This window comes from Heloderma suspectum, chromosome 3 (assembly GCF_057233095.1).
Source record: "Heloderma suspectum isolate Gila_16-S chromosome 3, 16-S_ref, whole genome shotgun sequence".
NCBI lineage: Eukaryota > Metazoa > Chordata > Lepidosauria > Squamata > Helodermatidae > Heloderma > Heloderma suspectum.
In genome coordinates, this window is record NC_139460.1 from 87826387 (window position 1) to 87845635 (window position 19249).

General features: G+C 40.7%; 1 protein-coding gene across 3 annotated transcripts; it reads left to right on the forward strand.

Annotated features, from left to right (window-relative positions):
• The first annotated feature begins 1508 nt into the window (after positions 1 to 1508).
• Positions 1509 to 15972, forward strand: CHAF1B (chromatin assembly factor 1 subunit B). Of its 3 annotated transcripts, none has more exons than XM_084843740.1 (15): positions 1509 to 1613; positions 2877 to 2981; positions 3825 to 3950; positions 4667 to 4799; positions 5665 to 5782; positions 7522 to 7625; positions 8157 to 8253; positions 8868 to 8952; positions 9884 to 9977; positions 10143 to 10212; positions 10300 to 10391; positions 11328 to 11484; positions 12357 to 12773; positions 14607 to 14701; positions 15078 to 15972. In XM_084843740.1, the coding sequence occupies exons 3-15, from the start codon at positions 3825 to 3827 to the stop codon at positions 15158 to 15160; spliced, it is 1671 nt and encodes a 556-aa protein (XP_084699866.1). In that variant the 5' UTR covers positions 1509 to 1613; positions 2877 to 2981; the 3' UTR covers positions 15161 to 15972. The 3 variants fall into 3 exon arrangements, with proteins under 3 accessions (XP_084699866.1, XP_084699868.1, XP_084699867.1); XM_084843742.1 differs by having other exon boundaries at positions 11331 to 11484; XM_084843741.1 differs by lacking the exon at positions 1509 to 1613 and adding an exon at positions 1750 to 1930.
• The last annotated feature ends 3277 nt before the right edge of the window (positions 15973 to 19249 follow it).

Below are 19249 nucleotides of genomic sequence, written 5' to 3' on the forward strand. Positions count from 1 at the left end.
CTTCGTGACCCCATGGACCATAGCACGCCAGGCCTTCCTGTCCTGCGCTCTCTCCCGGAGCGTGCTCAAGTTCATATTCATTGCATCCGTGATGCTATCTAGCCATCTCATCCCCTGCCGTCCCCTTCTCCTTTTGCCTTCAGTCTTTCCCAGCATCAGGGTCTTTTCCAGGGAGTTTTCTCTTCGCAGATTTTAGGGTATATTGTGCTTAATTTGGCTTGGTTATAGATAAAATTACCTAAATCATAATGTGCCTGACCCCTGGGGTGGCTCAATCTAGGAATTAGATAAATTTTTGTTCCATAAAATAGGACATTCTTAGTACCCAAATACCCTGGCAACATACCTGTTTTTCTAGAAACTTGTAGATGGATGTAGGGCACAATAAAGTGGATTAAAATGTATTCATTTAATTCAGGAATGGGCAACTTGTGGCCCTCAAGAAGTTTTGGTCTATAACTCCCATCATCCCTCCCCATTGGCTATGCTGGCTAGTGATGATAGGAGTTGTAGGTCAAAATATCTGGAGAGCCACAAGTGGCTCACCCCTGATTGGGAGGAGCAATCCTATGGGGATAGGCAGCCGCCTATCCAATGCAGGGCAGGAGAAGCGCGGAGGGGATCGTCTCCTCCGCGCTTTTGCCCTGCATTTGCGGCTGGACAGGCAATTTTGGAAGTTGGAGCAGCGGTCGCCAGACTACACATACCAGCATTTCCGGCCTCCCGCCCCGCCCCTGAGAACGCCCCTTTTACGCCACTCCGTGCTGCTCTTACAAGCTGCCTATGAGGCAGCGCAGGGGGGTGGGGGGCGGTTCTCCGGCAACCAACCTATTCTATGGCTGCGGAGCGGCGCTGGATTGTGCCCTAACTCAATTCATTTAGGGTGCATGCTGGGTGGGGAATGCTGGGGGCCGTAGGGCCTTCCTCTGTCTCAAACATGCATTGCGCCTTTAAAGTAGTTATGCTTTGCCTTTTAGGGCATGGCCCTCATAAGGCGGCATACAACGATGGTCAAAACAGCCTTTGCTTTCGCTATGCGTCTGGCAGCTATGTCGAGTTTTCATTATTCCTCTCGAGCAGCTGCAGGGGACTTCAAAAGTCCCCCTACCGTCCATGCTACGACCCCAGCGGGCAGAGACAGTCTTGTATTTTTCTGATTGTACGTAAGCAGCATTCCCTGGGCGCCTTTTTGGGGGGCTGAAGCGCGGGGTCAAGAATCCTTTGAACAAATGAAAACCCCGAGACCAAAGTACTGCTCCCGAACGAAGCGCTGTCGCCTTAGGCGGGTCTCGCTGAGGCAACCGCCTGCAAGCAATGGGGCATTCTACTACATTTGCTCGTCTGTAAGAGGCCACAAGGCCGCCGTTTCTCCCGCGACCCCCTCTGGAAAGACGGCGATGTGAAAGCGCGGGGCGCGAGGCGGAGAGGCGCAGCCCGGCAGGCGGCGGCTCTCCGCCACGACCGGCGGAGGAAGCGAGCTGGTGACGGGCTCCTCCTCCGGGACGCCTGGGGTCTCCAGTGCGCAGGCGCGAGCGCGGGAACCGGGAATTGGGTCTGCGCTCCTCCCGAACTTCGCCAGTGCCGCTGTGCGCGCCTCTTGGGTCTTTTTGCAGGTATGGGGGGTGAGAACGGGAAAAAACCAAACGGGGAGATGTCTGTCCCAGGTTGGCGGGCAAGGAAGGAGTGAGTGGGGCTCCTTCTAGGGCGGGGAAGGGGCGGGAAGGCGGCTTCTGCGTAGCGGGAGGGGAAATCTTAGTGTGGAAGCTGTCACGGAAGGAGGGCGAGCGCCCCCTTGTCCGTCGTCTCCTGGGTGCGTTTCCCCCCTTGAATGTAGCAGGGCGAGGTGGGGACAGCGACGGCCGCTTCCTTCAGCGGCAAGTGGGGAACCACTCTGGAAACCTACGCATGCACGGGGTTCTTCTATTGTGTGGTAGGTCGTCTTTCCAGTAAGTGGCGCGAGAAAGTAATGCCTAGACAGGGAGTGCTCTTGGGCTTCTCTGTGGCGCAGGATAAAATGTGTGTGTGTGTGTAGCGTATATGTTGCCACATCAGGGGCCCCTGGCTTTAGAAGTCGAGGGAGGGTGTCTGCACCAGGGGTGGGCAGAAAATAGATCTCCAGATGTTTTGGACTTCAGCTCCCAGCATTCCGGACCACTGGCCCTGCTGGCAGGGGCTTTTGGGAGCTGCAGGCAAGAACATCTGAAACTCTACCTTCGCCCACCTCTAGTACACAACCGGAGGTGGGGGTGGGTGGCATTGAGTTATGTATGAAAGTCTTGCTGGTATAGTCGTTAAGAGAATAAAGGCACAATCCTGTGCATGTTTAGACAGAAAAAAGGCCTACAACTGCCAGCATGCCCAGTCCAGACCTTTTTTCTGTCCAAACATGCATAGGCTTGTGCCCTACAGTTTGGAAGTCTTTGGCTTGACTCTCAACTCAGCCATGAAAGGGAGTGGGGGTGCGGGGTTTCTAGGTAATATATATCTCACCCAATAGTGCCTCTGTCAACCCCAGTTGCCATATTGGGATAATATTTGCCTGCCTTATAGGATTTTAACGTGCTGAGATAACATACATGAAGTGCTTTGAGTACCTTGGGAAAGTGGTGCTTATTAATTGCTGCAGTTATTAGTTCAGGTTTGCTTCCATTATTGTCTTGCATTCTGCGAGGATCCCCTTACAGTTTCAGCAGTCTCTCAACGTTGCTTGTTTCTGTTGTTGTTGTTTACAATATATAGTTAATATGAATTATTTAAGCTTCATGCCACAGCCTCTATAAAGTTATCTCAGGTCTCTCAGGGTGCTTCCAGATGGAAGACTTCTAGTATTACTGATTAGAAGGCATTGTGCAGCTATTCCGTCTTTTCCTTAACAGATTTTCTGCTGCAGTAAGAAAAAAGACGGAAGAAGTGGTGGCAAAACACACAAGGGTTATGAGTAGATGGCAGTATCTGACCGCCCATAAAATTCCGTGAATAAGGTAGGGCGATGATGCAAAAAATCCTGGGAAGTGGTTATTTCACACACACACACGCTTTGCGTCATTACATCATCTTCTGCAAATGTATCAGCAGCTGCATTAATAATGTGTGCATACATGGGGATAAAAGAACAAAAACCTATTTCTACCTATGTTCTCAACCACTATATTTATAGTTGCACTGTGTTATAATAGCTCACAATTGTATTACGTTATATCTCTTAGTTCAGGGTGTCTAAGGGCACAATCCTATCCAGATAGGTAGCCGCCTCCGAACTCCGAGGTGACCACCTATCCAAAGATAGGCAGGAGGAGCATGGAGGGGATCGTTCGCGTTCCTCCTGCTCTCCTTTTTCTGCTAGACAACGATTGCAGCTGCCTAGCTGCAGGAGCACGGAGCGGGGAAGGAGGCTACTGTATGACACATAGGATGTGTCGTACAGGGATTTTCGCCGTCCCCAGCCCAGAACACCCCAAGACACACCCCTTTTCGGCCACTGCACTCCTCTTGCAAGCACAGAGGATGGGGCTGTTCCGCACTACTTCTGAGACAGCACTGAAGTGGGGGGAGATTGGTTCTCTGGGAACCAACCTCGGAGTGTGGGCTCCGAGGTTGGTTCCTGGAAAACAAGATATCCTATGGCTGTCTAGCTGCTGTCTAGCGGCCCTAGGATTGCTCCCTCCAATATTTTGACTGCTGTAAACCATAATTCTTGAAGATTTGTCTTCTGTTGCTTTTGAAAAGTATTTCGCCTATTATAACTGGAAATTATGTGTCAGCTTTGAGTTTCATCAAAGTAAAAGGCAAAATGTACCCAAAGCTCTGTGTTTGCTTTGGAAAAGATGAAGGTAATCACTTGTGAAATCGCATGGCACAATAAGGAGCCAGTGTACAGCTTAGACTTCCAACATGGAACTGATGGGAAAATCAACAGACTGGCCTCTGCTGGAGTGGACACTACTGTTCGTGTGAGTTATATACATTAATCTATGCTAATATTCCTCAGTCTTCTACTTGGATAAAGGTTTATGACAAGAAGGATGCTAATTCTAGGATGTGAAGAGTTTTGAATGTTAAAATAAGTTTTCTTTTAAAAGCAGCCTGTGAAGAAATTATTTATTTAAAAGTATGTCTAGGGTGTATTTATTTTATTTATTTTTTATTTGTTACATTGTTATACCACCCAACAGCCAAAGCTCTCTGTGTAGTGAGCAATAGAAGAATAATTCTTGTTTCTGTAGACATTTCAAGCAAACCTTGATTATGAAATTATTATTATAAACCTTTGTAGATTTTGTGCTTCAAATGTACTTTAATTACAGTATAAAAATAATAGTAGATTGGATATTATATTAGATATTGGAATATAGTAAATGAAGCAGTGGGAATCTGAGATATTGCATTCTGTTTAAGGAAGGATTGTTTGCATTGCTGTAAAATGGGTTCATAGAATCATAGAATAGTAGGGTTGGAAGGGGCCTACAAGGCCATCGAGTCCAACCCCCTGTCAATGCAGACCCCCTGCTCAATGCAGTTGTCTGAAGTTAATGGCTTTATGCTAGTTGTTGTGACGATCATGACCACAATTATGGGTATGTCAATTCTCAGATAAATGTGCATACAATTTCACTAGGTTTTTAGGTGTGTCTGTGTATTTTCTTTGACTGTCATCTTTTATTACTAGGTATGGAAAGTAGAAAAAGGACCAGATGGGAAAGCAATTGTCGAATTCCTGTCCAATTTAGCTCGCCATACCAAAGCTGTGAATGTTGTACGTTTTGCTCCCAGTGGTGAGATTCTAGCGTCTGGTGGAGATGGTGAGTGTATATAAAATCACCACTGAACTCTTCTAATTTAAAATTTGTTAATATTTTGTAAGAAAATAAGTGGGTATATTATATCCATTCATATCCATTCACAAAGGAACAGATAGAGTTCAATACCATTTCAGAAAAGGTATAAAAAACAAAAATTAGCTGGCAAGAGGATACAGGATTCAATAGTAGGGGTGAAGGTAGATATTCTTAACCTTAGAAATTAGCTATCTTTTAAAAAGATGAAAAATACTGTCTACATTAATGTATAAAAGTTACCAAATCATACAGACAGAAAAGGACATTAGAGTAATATATCATTATATCCTTAATAGTTACTTAATAGTTTAAGTAACTTCAAATAATTCGAATGTACTGTCAAACATTCTTCTGTGGTTTGATCTGTTCCAATAGTTCAAAAAAGCTTGCTAAGAGACTCTTGATTTAAATTCTCAAATTGTGCGTATTTTCTCCTGTATATCCATCATATGAGGCGAGATAATGTTGTTGTTTTGAAAATGGAGCAAGTGAAACCCAGTGATTATTCTACTGCAGTCTTTACAGTGATTGTGCAATGGGAAACATTTCAGCAGTCTGAAGATCACAGACAAAGCAACTTGACCAGAATCATAAAAACATCCAACTACAAAAATCACTTTCTACCTTTTTTTAGCTCTGCTGCTAGGGTTAAAAATACTTTAGGGTCATGTCTGTATGTTATACAGCCCAATCCTATGCATGTCTACTCCAAAATAAGTCCAATTTAATTCAATGGGTCTTATTCCCAGATGAGTGTGTATAGGGTTGTAGCCCAACTCCAACCTTTATTGCGGCCAAAAAGTGTTTTCAGTGAAATTAATTTTCACAGATGCTGCGATTTTGTTGTGGAAGTTAAATGACAACAAAGAGTTAGAGCCAAGTGCATTTCAAGATGATGATGATAACCAGCTGAATAAAGAAAACTGGACAGTAATTAAAACGTTAAGGTAAATTTTCTTAGATTTTGGTTGAATTTCATTGAATACTTTGTTACATTTCATTAGTCTCCTCAAAGATTGTCTGAATACTATGTTCTTCTTTCTGATGTGTTACAGAAATTTTAGCTAAATATTTGCTGAGAGCAATGACAATATAGGCTAAAATATTATCTAACTGACTAATTTTAGGGTTTTTTTGTACTGATAGAGATATCTGACCCATGTTTTAGGGTTTTACTTTTGTAAGTTAAGTGACAGCTTTGTATTTTGTTCTCCTGTGTCAATTGTATAGGTTTTATTGTGACTGGATCAATAAACTGACTGAAACATTAGTAGCTGCTGATGCCATCGTACTTCATAAAAACTTTTATTTTTATTATAGCTATAAACACTTATTTGAGTATATAGAAGTATGTGGTTTATCTTCAGGACTTTCTAGGCTCCAGGAACCATAATAATTCAAAAGTAAAAAAAATTCTAGAGCCAGAATAACCCTCTTTTATGCATCAGAGTGACCTATTTCTGTATATCAGTTTTCCTAGTATTTCTGTACAGCAAATTCTGGGTCAATGAGAAGTGATTGCATGTTGCCTGTAGCTTCTTTGTTGTAGCCTCTTTGTGTGAATCTCTTCCCAAAACATTTACTGAAGCATCTCAGAATAGATTTTCCTGTTGCCGCAAGAACATTAAAGCCCTGCTGAATTAGACCAAATATTGAATAAGTCTAGAAACCTGTCCCCAACTCTTCCAGGGGCCAGCCAATGGGGAACCCACAAGTGGGGCATGAAGGCAACAGCCCTTTCCCACTGCTGCCCTGCAGCAACTGGTATCCAGTAGTATTCTGTCTCTCAGCATGAAGGTTCCGTATGCCCATCATTCTGAATAGCCATTAACAGACCTATTCTCCACAAATTTGTCTAATTCCCTTTGTAAAGCCAACTAATCTAGTGAAAGTTACCACAACTTGTGGCAGTGAATTCTATAAGTTGCATTTTGTGAAGAAGTACTTGACTGTCCTTAATCTACTGCCAATCCATTTCATGAAATGATAGTCAGTTCTAGTATAAGAATTATTATTATTATTATTATTTCTTGATTCCTCCACACCATACATAATTTGATAGACCTTTACCATGTCTCCCTTTACTACACCTTTTTTCTAAACTAAAAAGCCCCAAACATTTGAGCCCTTTCTTTTAGAAAAGGTCCTCCAGTCCCCTGATAATTTTGTTTGCACCCTCTAGGAGTCAGCAATGACTCGGTGCTTGCACAGGAGGAACCTTTCCTTTCCTTTCCAGCTCTACAATATCCTTCTTGAGACAATATTTTCTTACCTTCCGTAATCTCTCCGCTAGTATTGATACAATCAGTACCGCACTATGGTAGCTGCTGGTCTCTCCCCTTCCCACAAAGCGCTTGTCCTGTGTGTTGTCCTCCGTCATTAAGTCCAGGAAAAGGTGGTGAGACTGGAAGTTGTTGTAGCACAGGTTACCTATGCTAGGTTTCCCTAATGGGTGAAATGAGGCTCTGTCCTATAGGAATACACTGGGGATGGAGGGAAATTCACCTAACTTGGAGCATTCTTACTACAGGTGACCAAGCAACTATAAGGCTGGCTGGCTGGCGAGACAGCTCTCAATTTTAATAATGGAAAGTATTCAGATGGAACCTTTATCAACACTTTTGTGCCTTTTATATTCATAACTGTCTTCTATTTGTCAGTCCTTGTCTACTATGCTTAATTCCAGAGGTCACTTAGAAGATGTATATGATATTTGCTGGACCCCTGATGGAAACTACATGGCATCTGCATCAGTTGATAACACAGCTATAATGTGGGATGTCTGCAAAGGTAATTATTAAGTTTATGTTTTTATGTAAAAGCACCTTTCCTCCATTTTGTGAGCTTTCTCTAAGTTTCAGACCTTAGGACTGCCTCAGGATGTGTGCAGTCCTGAGCTCTGAAACTAAAGGAAGCTCAGCTATTAACATTCCTGTCATCTTTAAATTTGTGCTCAAACCTACGTACACTTTTCAGTGTCACTGAATCCTATTTCAGCACAGTCCAAAAGGCAGCATACGCAAAAGGGCAGGGGGAGGCGGCTGAGAGTGGTATGCTAATTTGTGTGTACACAGTGTGGAAAGCATGAAGTGATGCATTACTAGGGTGGTCTGGTGCTGTTGTGCTCATTGTGTGGCCTTACACAAGGCTCTGGGCTCTGAAGACTTAGTGTACTAGTTGTAATATTGGAAGAATTGGGGTCTGCTTGAAAGTGGAAATGAGAGAAAATGTGACGCACTGGTCAGATTAAAACTGCTATAGAAATAATATTGGTTTGGTTTGTTATTCTGAAAAGCAATTAATTCTAAGTGTTATTTCTAGGGCAAAAGGTTTCCATTTTTAATGAACACAAAAGTTACGTGCAAGGAGTAACATGGGATCCTATAGGACAGTATATTGCAACTCTTAGTTGTGATAGGTAAGTTACTACTGCTTGGAATATGAGACACTCCATTGGAATATTTCATTTTTTGGAATTGCTTTCTTTTAGATTAAAATAATTATTTCATTGTTTAAATCAGAGGCGACAAGTTCTGGCTGTCCAAATGCTGTTGGACTGCAACTCCCATTGGTCCTAGCCAGCACAGCCAAGGCTGAAGGAAGATGATGGTTGTAGTCCAACAAGTTGCCCACCCCTGATTTAAATGCTATCTTTCAAGAATAGAATTAATGTAGATACTTCAGAGTGCAATCTACACTCTGTCTATACATGTCTATTCAAAGTCCTGTTGATTTCAATGGAGCTAGCTCCCAGGTAAATGGGTATAGGATTGCAGCCTTAAGCATCCATGTCCCTTAAACACAGCTGCTGTTCCCAGACAAAACTGCTATGAATTCCATTCAAATCAGTGCTATAGTGCTGCCTTGTTGCTGTTCTATACCTTAAAAAGAGTGGGAAATTGTCTTTTTCAAAAATGGCTTCCTATCCTTCAATCAGAAAAATCTAGCTTGAGAAGGCAGATGCCATGGTAGCCATAGGACATGGGATGGAAAAGTCTTTGTTTGTAGTTAACAGCTTCGTTCTTATTGTAGGGTACTGAGAGTATATAACACACAGACGAAGCGCGTGGCATTTAATGTTACCAAAATGCCATCGGGCGGAGGATCTGAAGGAGAGGTGAGAAATCTGGTTTCTTTAAAGGGGTTTTGTCTCAAATTTTAGTGGGGGAATCATGTTTGGAAATGGAATCTCTCTGGCTACAGTGCTGAAGTAATTATCAGGATATACATGCCCATATCATTGGGAATGTATACTCCAGCACATCATTTTAATCCTTGTTTATAATGTAAGCAACTTCTGTCTGCCTGTACTTCATTCTGCTGTTCTCTTCAGTCTTCTCTGCCCCTACAGACTGGTAAGGGAGTGGAAGTGGGAAGACTTGAGAGGGGAAGAAACTTTTCAGACACTGAGTCTACTCTTCCTTGCGTGGTGCATTGCTTGTCATTTGTGATGACAGACATACCAACTGTTGGGGGCAAGAATAAGTCCCATCTCCTCTCCCCTACACACCTTATGGCTAAGATCATTACTTGTGCAAAGGAAGGTACAGGATAGGCACTGTGTTAAAGGGGGTGTGGAGGAAGACAACAGGACTTAAAATTAAACCATTTTAATTCAGGGTTGCTTCACACATTCTAAATTTTCTGTGATGACATAATCAGTGTGCTCATAGCATAAAAATATCTTGCATCAGCACTTTGAATGTTATGGTGAACAACTTCTTACAGATGGCTAGCTTCATGTTGGAAAATTGTAGTATGTGAAGTAGTCCATAGAGCTGAATCAACCAAAACAATGAAACCTAGTTCAGAAACTATTAGGCCCAGTTAAGCCTTTCATGGCTATGTAAGAGGAGCATACTGTGCCTCACCTGCATAGCTCCAAGACACCTGGGAATATTTATAATCACTTAAATGATGGGAAATAAATAGAGACTACCTATAGAGAGTGCTGTGGCCTCTTGAATAAAAGGACCAATAAATGGATATATGTATTTAGCTGTACAGTAACTGGTAGCAAGTGGAATTTTTATTGTCGAATTCTTCAGGTGAAAAGCTATCGAATGTTTCATGATGACAGCATGAAGTCATTCTTCCGGAGACTGACTTTTACTCCTGATGGCTCTCTGCTTCTTGCTCCCGGTAAGTGCAGATATTTTAGTTCCTTCATAGGTTTCTACTGCAGATCTAGATGGTCACAATACTAGGGAACTCTGGGTTTTTAGGTTTTTTTGGAACTTCTAAATAAGCTATAGCCTGAAGAATTAAGTGCAAACCTAACATTTTGTACTGCTTTCTCTTTTTCAGCAGGCTGTGTGGAATCGGGAGAAAATGTAACAAACACTACTTATGTTTTTTCCAGAAAAAATCTGAAAAGGTAGGTTCTTATTGGATGTGTATTTGCTCATATTTTAAATGTATATTGCAAATACTATTTGAGTAAACAGTTAATGTTTCTTCTTAGACCTATAGCTCACCTACCTTGTCCTGGGAAGACAACCTTAGCTGTTCGTTGCTGCCCGGTCTACTTTGAGCTGAGATCAGCACTTAATGAAGGTATTGTAAATCTTGTGTAGGGTATATTGTATTGCAAGTCTATTAAAAGTATATTAAACCTAGCTATGCCAGAGGGTATGGTACTTTATGTCTTCATTTTTTTAATGGTTTGAGTAACATTGTATAGTGCTACATCACATCCTATTTGCTTAATCTGTAAGGCCTCTGATTCTCTTTCACATGCCATTATAGTGTTTTGGTACAGGTGGAAAAAACATTCTCTTTAGCATAGTATAACTATGTAAGACTCGGCTCAGTATTAAAGCACTATCTGTAGCAACCCACATTGAAGATACAGTACAAAGAATGTAGTAGGTGTTCAGGATCAAAATGATGATGAAGAAGATTGTACAAGCAAACTGCATATGTTTAGTAAAACCTTTAAGCAAATGTGTATGAGGTCTTGCTAAAAGTCACCAATTTTCTGAAGTTTATGAGGGAGCTTTGTATCCTTTTTGTATTGCTGCAACATATTCTATTTTTAACTGTCTTGTTTGAAAGTTAGACTTTACAGTTAAACTGTCTTCTGGGTATGTTTGAATATTTACAAAATGAGAGCTTGAACTTGAATGAAGTACTTCAAAAATTATTTTGAAGGAAAATATAGTTTCCAAATCTGTGCGTGAAGGAATAGTGGGCCAGATCTTTCCTCCCAACCATATGCTTCATTCTGAAAGTGCTGGGAATTATTACCCCAAAAGCATCCTTTCTTACCTTTTCTGCAATGGGAATATGTTGGACTTATTCCTGTATACCTGTGGAAAACATTGTTATTATTCAATATTCTCACAGCTTCACAGTTCCAATGGAACTACAGTAGCATTCAAGAGAGGTCCTCAAGATTTTTAATCTTGTTTAAATTACTGGAGAGAGCATAGCTTTAAAAGGCTTGTAGTCTAAGCAATGTTTTTAATATGAAAACTTTTCATATTTTAGAAGATGCTTCCCCGAAGACTGGTCTGATAAATCTGCCCTATCGGTTGGTTTTTGCGGTTGCTTCTGAAGATTCTGTGCTTTTCTATGATACACAGCAATCCTTTCCTTTTGGTTATGTATCTAATATACATTACCACACTCTGAGTGACATTTCATGGTAGGTTATTCACATACTTGTGATTGCTTGTCCCAACTGTCTGAATTATCTTCAGTATACAGACAAAGGCATATAGTAAAGATTCTTCTAACTGTCTTAGTCTGCATTCTCAGCACTCTCAAGCTTGTATATTGTCTCTTTCCAGAGGATCAAAAAATATAAGTCTAATTTCAGGGTCTGTCAGAACTTAATATCAGCAAGGCAATATAGTGTAAAACAAAATACTACGTTCATATTACTTGACTGAACATTTCTGTACAGAGAAAGTAATTTATGGATTTCTGTTAACTTGTTTTTAAATATTACAGCAACCCTTTTCTTTTGCATAATTTTGGACACTTGCTACAATAATTTTTGGCACTATTCTGACAACAGTCACTGTGTTCAGCAGCCACATAATTCATCCAAACAATAAGAAATTGCTTCCTTTGAATACAGACCTAGGACTTGAGACTACTTTTTGTATTTGAGAAATTTCCTGTCTCCATTCATTTAGCAATGTCATTTTTGACCTGCGTTCCAAACACAGTAATTTCTATGATTATATGATGTTCCAAAATGTTTCATTGCAATCACAGAAATTGCTCTGACTGAGATCAGTGGCCTCTGACTCATGGGTTCCAGCACATTCAGAATATCCGCTGAAAGTGCTGGTAATCCGAAATTACAGCTGACCACCATGCTTTTGGTATTCAGCAGCATTAAATATAACCCACTTACCCCATGCCCATCCTGTGTCTTGTATGAATCATTTTTGGAAGTACCAACAAGGGCCAGTGACTTTTTCATGCAAGTTTTACATGCAGATTTTTATTTTTGGAGAGTAACAAGGACAATTAAATGGCTTTTCTATTTCCATAAATAAACACCAGGTCTAGTGATGGATCCTTCCTTGCTATTTCTTCTACGGATGGATATTGTTCTTTTGTGACTTTTGAAGAAGGTGAACTTGGAATACCACTGAAAGAGAAGCCAGTTATAAGTGTCAGGACCCCCAGCACAGTAGAGAAGAAACTGAAAAGGGGTCAGTCTTCCAGTGTTGTCTCCCTGGCTCCCAAACCAGTGGATAGCATGCCTAATAGAACCATGGATACAAGCTGTCCAACTGTGCAATGCAAGACTCCAGTACACAGTAAAGACTTGCCATCAACACCTGTTGCTGTTAGAAACATCCCAATGTCTTCCTCAGAAGAGAAGAAACCCATGCAGCCATCAAGCCATAGTTCAAAAATAAACCAACCCAGAAGGATTACACTCAATACATTACAAGCATGGAGTAAGACACCAAGGTAAGCTTAATTATACGGTTTCCAGCAAAGAAATAAACAGCCCACCCAGGCCCTTCTGATAGTTCAGTTCAATTCAGTTCATTGCTCAATAGCCAACCAGGCTTTTGCATATGCATCAAACTCAAAACAAGAAAGAATACAAACTAAGCATAATAAGAAAATTAGAGAAAATGTAACAAACCATTGACAAGTGATTTGTATACTAAAATTATTAAATTAATTAAAATAGCTTAATGTCCTCTGTTATCATCAGTCAAAATAAATTACTTCCTCTTCCCTAGAGCTAGCTTAACAAATTTAACACTGAAATATGTCACAAAATAATCTGTCCCACCCAATAGGAATAACATTTTGTTTAAAGGGAAGTTATCTCTAATACCAGCTGTAAGAGGGATAAGATACGGAATCCTCAAATCTAAGTATAATGGACACTCCAAAAGAAAGTGAACCAAATCATCTGTCTTCTGGCATCCAGCTCGACAACATCTATCCAAAGATGGCCACTACAGCATCCTCTAACCTCCATTAATTGCAGGATGTTTAATCTGCATTTAGTTAAGAGCCATCTAAAGCCATATGGGCAGATAAAAAAATAAATATGGGAACAGTTTCCTGAGAGGAGCTGCAAAATCTTTGTACAGGATGCACTAGTATGGTAGTCTGAAAATCAACGAGACGGGCAGTGTCGTAGCCCCTTGCAATCAAATAGTCCATAGAAAAGCCCAGTTTAGAGTTGATTTCACATATTTTGGTGGCCATGATTCTGCCTCCATGTCTTCATATGCCAGTGGGGAAAAAGAGAGGCCCTATTGAAAAATGAAGCCAGAAATATGTAGCCACCTTCTGAGCTAAAGTTTCCATGAACAATAGGCTGTCTCCCTTTGGACAATTGTCTTGGAGGTGAGTCTAGGCACACCAAGGGCTCAAGACAGATGTTTATGCTGTTCCAATTCCAGGGCCGCATTATCTGAATGAACCCATACAGGGGCCCCATATAAAAGCTGGGACAAAAAGGCTCAAGCAAGGGCATCTCTAACGTTCCACCTGATCCAGCTGAGAAATGAAAAATAGCATTAGCCGCGAATGCAGCGGTTTTCAAATGAGCAGACCAGGATTTGAGTACTGTTTTTAAGCAACACTTAAATATCTATATGAATCAACTTGCTCCAGCAACTGATTAACCAGTTTCCACTGATGTTTCTTCCTCCTTTTCCCAAACACCAGTATTTTAGTTTTAGAATAAATAACTTGTAAAAGTTCCCTAATACAATATGAGCTTAAGCCTTGCAGAAGTCTGTGCATTCCCAACTGTGCATTCCCAGCATCATCAGCATACAATAAAATAGAAATACTTTATCTCTTAATTGGAGAGGGAAAAAATACACCAGAATGAGAGGAAACAACATCATTAAGATACATATTAAATAAAATCAGTGCTAACAGACACCCTGTCGCACTCCCTTATTCACTGTAATGGTTTCCAATAAACTGTCCCCTGTAGTAACTCTGACACACTAGAATTCTCATACAACCCCTGAATTCTCCTTAACCTTCTAATAGCTTTGAGGTGGCCTTCCATAGGAATCAAACTTTCTATCAAATGTAGTGCCAGGAGGCTTCCTAGATTTCTAAGGATGCCTCTACTCAGAACATCTGATCTAAGCCCCAGCAAGGAGTCAAGGGAGTGAAGGGTAAGAAGAAGCAAAGAGCCGAGGGAAGGAGATGAGGAGAAGACGTGGGACTGAAGAAAGTGGGGATGGGGAAAACTAGATGTTTTGGGAGGAGTCATGATTTCCAAAGTGGTCTTAATTTTTATTTCTGGTTCTTATTTAGGAGAGTTGCCTTGATTCCTCTAAAACCAGATACTCCAGACCCAGCACCTTCAAGCTTAGTCTCTACAGCTTCTTCCACAGAAACTATTCAACATGGTAAAATACCTCACTATTGATAGTTTATCAAATGGTATCAGTTGAGTGGTGTTTAACTGATTTTTACCTCCATAGCTCATGTTCCAATGTTACCTATCCACTAAGTCAGCACTCCAGCATGGCCAGTGGTCAGGGATGATGGGAGATGTAGTTCAACAATAACTGGAGGGCCACAGGTTCCCCAGCCCTGCACCAAGTCATGATTGCATTTTGGGTTGGTAGTCTGTGCGTGGACAACATAATAAAAGTGCCTCACCTATTTTCATAAATTTGGTGGGAAAACTTTCTATTACTCTGAAAGAATTGAGGCATCATTGTCATCCCGGTATTTTTAACTTTCACAAAAACTAAATGTTGGTTTTCTTCAATATTTCAGAGAGACCCTCACCACCTGAGGACCCTTTGCAAAATCCACCATCACCTAAACGTCTTAGAACTGATGAAGCTCCCACTTTTTAATTACCTGGGGGGGGGGGGGGGAGATGTAAAACCACTGGACTGTAATGGAGGCCTTGCCTGCAACACACCCAGTTTTCCAAATAATACTCTTGGAAAAAACATCTGAAATACATGTTGCTGCATAGAATCACATCTGCATAAAACACTGCTTGTGACATGGAAGTAGCTGTAGTACTCTTTGCCCAAGCATTCTAAGCAAATGTTGGCTATGTGATAGGCCACTGAGAGTTTGGGGTCTAAAAGTGCGACATGGTTTCATGTGTGTCTTATTTCAAAAGTGTTAATTTTTTTCCTAGGTCCTTTTCAAAGAGTGGTTGTATTTGTTTCATACTTTTTCTTCACAAGCTAATTTGCACAATGCAATCCCAGAGAGGTTCGTAAATCAAATACATTCCTTCTGCCTTCCAGATCATTCATATGGGCAGAGGTTACATGTAAATGTGAATATCAGAAAATCCAAGGTTTTCACCTGCATGCAAGTGAAAAGGTGTCAGAGTTTAGGCAAGTCTTCAACGGACAGTTATAGAAGCTGGATTAAAAATAAAATTGAAAAGCATATGCTGCTTAATTTCTCTACGTTAAATGTAGCCAAGTTCATTAAAGGTCTGCCATGGGGTTTCTTTGGTGCTAATACAGCTGGTCACACTTCCTCTCTGTGTATAATATGTGTGCTTCAGGTTTTTTTTTAAAGGGGTTACAATGTTAAAAATAGATTAAAAGTTTTTATCATTTGCAAGGGTTTTTATGTTTAATGTTAAGAATACCAATATGTTGTAGATGCAGTGTACAGAATAAAAAGTTCAGCATTCATATTTTCTGCCCATGTTTTCTATTTCTTGGTTTCACTCAGTTATTTTTAAAACATTTTAAAATTACGTCTCGTATCTCAAATAGGCTGAATTCAAAATGAAGCAAGTTGGAGTGAGAAGTCATGTGGAAGAACAGTTACCATTTAAATAATACATGCAAATATTGTTCACATGAATTCTGTTGTAGTCTGAAGAAGATCTTGAATCAGCTTATTTGGACAAATTTTAAAAGCAATTGCTGTGGTGATCTGTGTTGCAGCAAAAAAAAAAGTGCTGCGACACTTTAGACTGAGACATTGAGCCAATTCTATGCATATGTATGTGGAAATAAATCTGTTGCAGTATTAGCTGAGAAGATAAATGCAGGTAGATGGAAGCAGGAAGCCATCTTGTGCAGGGTGGTAAATACGATTTGTCCACTGGATGTCACTATTTTATAGGAATATTGCTTGGGAACAGATGTTGTGGCTGACTGGTATAAAGTTGCTTGCATCCTAGACATAGCAAACAGGAAAGCTTAGCATGTAGTTCTTCAATGTATTTTTAAATATAATATTGCCACTTGCTGCAAGTTCAACTTGAAGTCTAGCAAAAGGACATCTTAACCCTTTCTCTTTGCACTGCTGCAAAAAGCCTGTCCAGTAACAAATGTCTACCTTACAGTATTGTTGTTCAAACAAACAATTCATAATTGCTCTCTCCCACCATGATCTTTAATTTTTATTAGACAATTGCTTTGTAGTCAGATCTATAGTCTTTGGTTCCCTAGCCAGTAACTGATGTCCAGGCCGAATGTTTTGAAGGCTGTGGTCTACATGGTTGCTAGAAAAGCAATTGCATGTTGGAAGCGTTCACAAAACAAGGAAGCAATAATCACTCCCATGTAGACATGACCAGAATCATAGATTGTGTGAATTTTGAAATATGTAAGTCTTGACCCACTTCGTATGCTGCAAAGACATTTTCCTCCTAGGTGGATTTCATAGTTGTCACAACACATGTATTGCTAATTCACATGCTTTTCCCCATGGTGCATGGAAAGCATGTATAAAGCATCGCTAAGAAACAATTCACTTGCGCAGAAAGCCTTTATCCTTTGTTGTGCTTTTGCCTGTTCATGCTATAGTGTCTTTTACAACAGAACCCTAGGTATATCTGCTCAGGACTAAGTCCTAGTAAGTTGAAGTCCGTATAGGATTGCAGCCTTAGATATCTAAGGATAAGCAAGTTAAGGATATGTATTCTAAAGCTTAATGCCTCCAATCTAATTTCTCCTGTACAGTTCCTAAGGTTCACATCCTTGAAAAATCTAGGTCAGTTGTATGAAACTCAATACTTTACTGCACATCTGGCCATTGCTACATCTTAATCTTTGAGATCAAGTTGTTGGACGACCTATGATGCCTGGATTAACATTGGCCAGTCTATAACTCCTGGATTTATTTTGAAGTAATAGACATAGCATTAAAGCATGAACCTGGTATGAATGTGTGCTAGACATTCAATACATTTTTGTTCTCCCCAGTCATCTCTTCTAGCATACGCATGACATGGTCAAAAGAGTCTGGCATGTATAGGATTGTGCTATAAGTTCTTTACATGTCTGCTCAAAACTAAATCTCACTGTGTTCAAGAAACCTTCGTCCCAGAACAATGAGGAGCAGCCTTAGAGCTTGGGTGGGAATGAACCAACACTGCAATGTACAGATAGTCAAAGTGAGGGGAGGTCCTCAAATGATTATGGAACGGGCTTGAGCAAGAAAAACTACTGTTCTGGCCAGAGGCTTCGGCCTGAAACCTTTACTTTAAATCAGTATCTAGCAACTACATCTTGTTTTCATTTTTACTCTAGAGTAGGCACAGGAGACCTGATCTAGATCTCAAAAGCAGTTCTACCTCCCATTCTCTAGACCCACTCTGTGCCTACTCTAGAGTAAAAATGAAAAAAGACATAGCTGCTAGATACAGATTTAAAGCAATGTTTGTTTTAGTGTATGGTTTATAAACCTTGGTGTATAGTTTGCTGAAGAGGGTCTAGGGCCAGCTGGGGATCCAAGGTGAGAAACTGAAGTGATGGAGCACAAGTAGCAGCCATATTATCATATTATATTATCATAAGCAGCTCTTAATTTTGTCCACCCTGGACCTTATATAAATGCCTTGATTAGCTGTGCTGTGTGCTCTCAGTTCATATGATGATGCCATCTGTGTACATCAGATTGGATCTAGTATTAGTTAATTACACTTGGGTCCCACAGAAATCAGTATAAAAAGTTACTTATAATTTAATCCCCATTGATTTCGATGGGAACAAAAGAACTAATGTAGCTTGCAATCATTTACCTGGAAGCAAGCCTCATTAACCTCCATGAGGCATACTTCTGAGTAGACATGCATAGATTGCTCTGTTAGACTGCAATCCTGTACCCATTTACCTGGGAATAAGTCCCATTGAATGGGATTTTCTTTTGAGGAGACATGTACAGGAATGCATGGTTAGTCTGGATTCCCACCCAAAGTGCTTTACAGAGCACAGATCTGGTAGGTCCCTACCCCAAGGGGCAGTTGAAACAAAAATCAAACCCGTAAAATGTTTAAAGAATGGACTGGCTGATCTTTCAGCCTGCCTAGAATGGAAGAGTGCAATCATTATTCCTTCATAGACTAAGGTATGCCCTGCAGAAATGGAGGGCCTTGAGGGAACCAGATAATTTGCCAGGCAGTTGAACCGTAACTATTAAAAATAGGAACCAGCAACATTTACGTATCACAGTCCATTTCAAGCAAGGCTCTCTCAAGCAAGGCTGGTAAACGAGGGCCATTTTTGATGGATGCCAGGCAAGGGGGCATTCTTTTTTGCCAAAGTAATTATCATCTTGACAAATTTTATGCAGGGCTATTTTCTCAATGAGCACATTTAATATGAAACATGCAACTTTGCTCCAATAAGGGCACATTCATATTTTTAACACGCTAGTCTTGTCCAAAATGTACTTGGCTCAGCTCCTGAGCAAGGAATACTTTAAGGAGGAAATGTCAAGCTGCAATTACAGTTGGCTAACGTATACCGGACAACATGAACAGCTGTGGGATGCCTGTTCCTCGGCAGTAAGGAAGGTTGTTAAAATTTTGACATTACTTTGATACTTTTAATTTTCTTTCTACAGCAAGCCCAAATATTCTGTTAATGACTTTTCATACAGTTATTTATTTTAAGAATAAGATCAGCCAAGCACAGCAAGGAGCTAGTACTCTATCCAGATTATTTGCCTGCTGTGTT

Bases quoted from the DNA above. Each gene is read 5' to 3' on its own strand.
- CHAF1B (XM_084843740.1), top strand. From the start codon at position 3,825: ATGAAGGTAATCACTTGTGAAATCGCATGGCACAATAAGGAGCCAGTG. The intron at 9,978-10,142 runs GTAAGTGCAGAT...TCTCTTTTTCAG, and splicing joins CTCTCTGCTTCTTGCTCCCG to CAGGCTGTGTGGAATCGGGA. The intron at 12,774-14,606 runs GTAAGCTTAATT...GTTCTTATTTAG, and splicing joins GCATGGAGTAAGACACCAAG to GAGAGTTGCCTTGATTCCTC.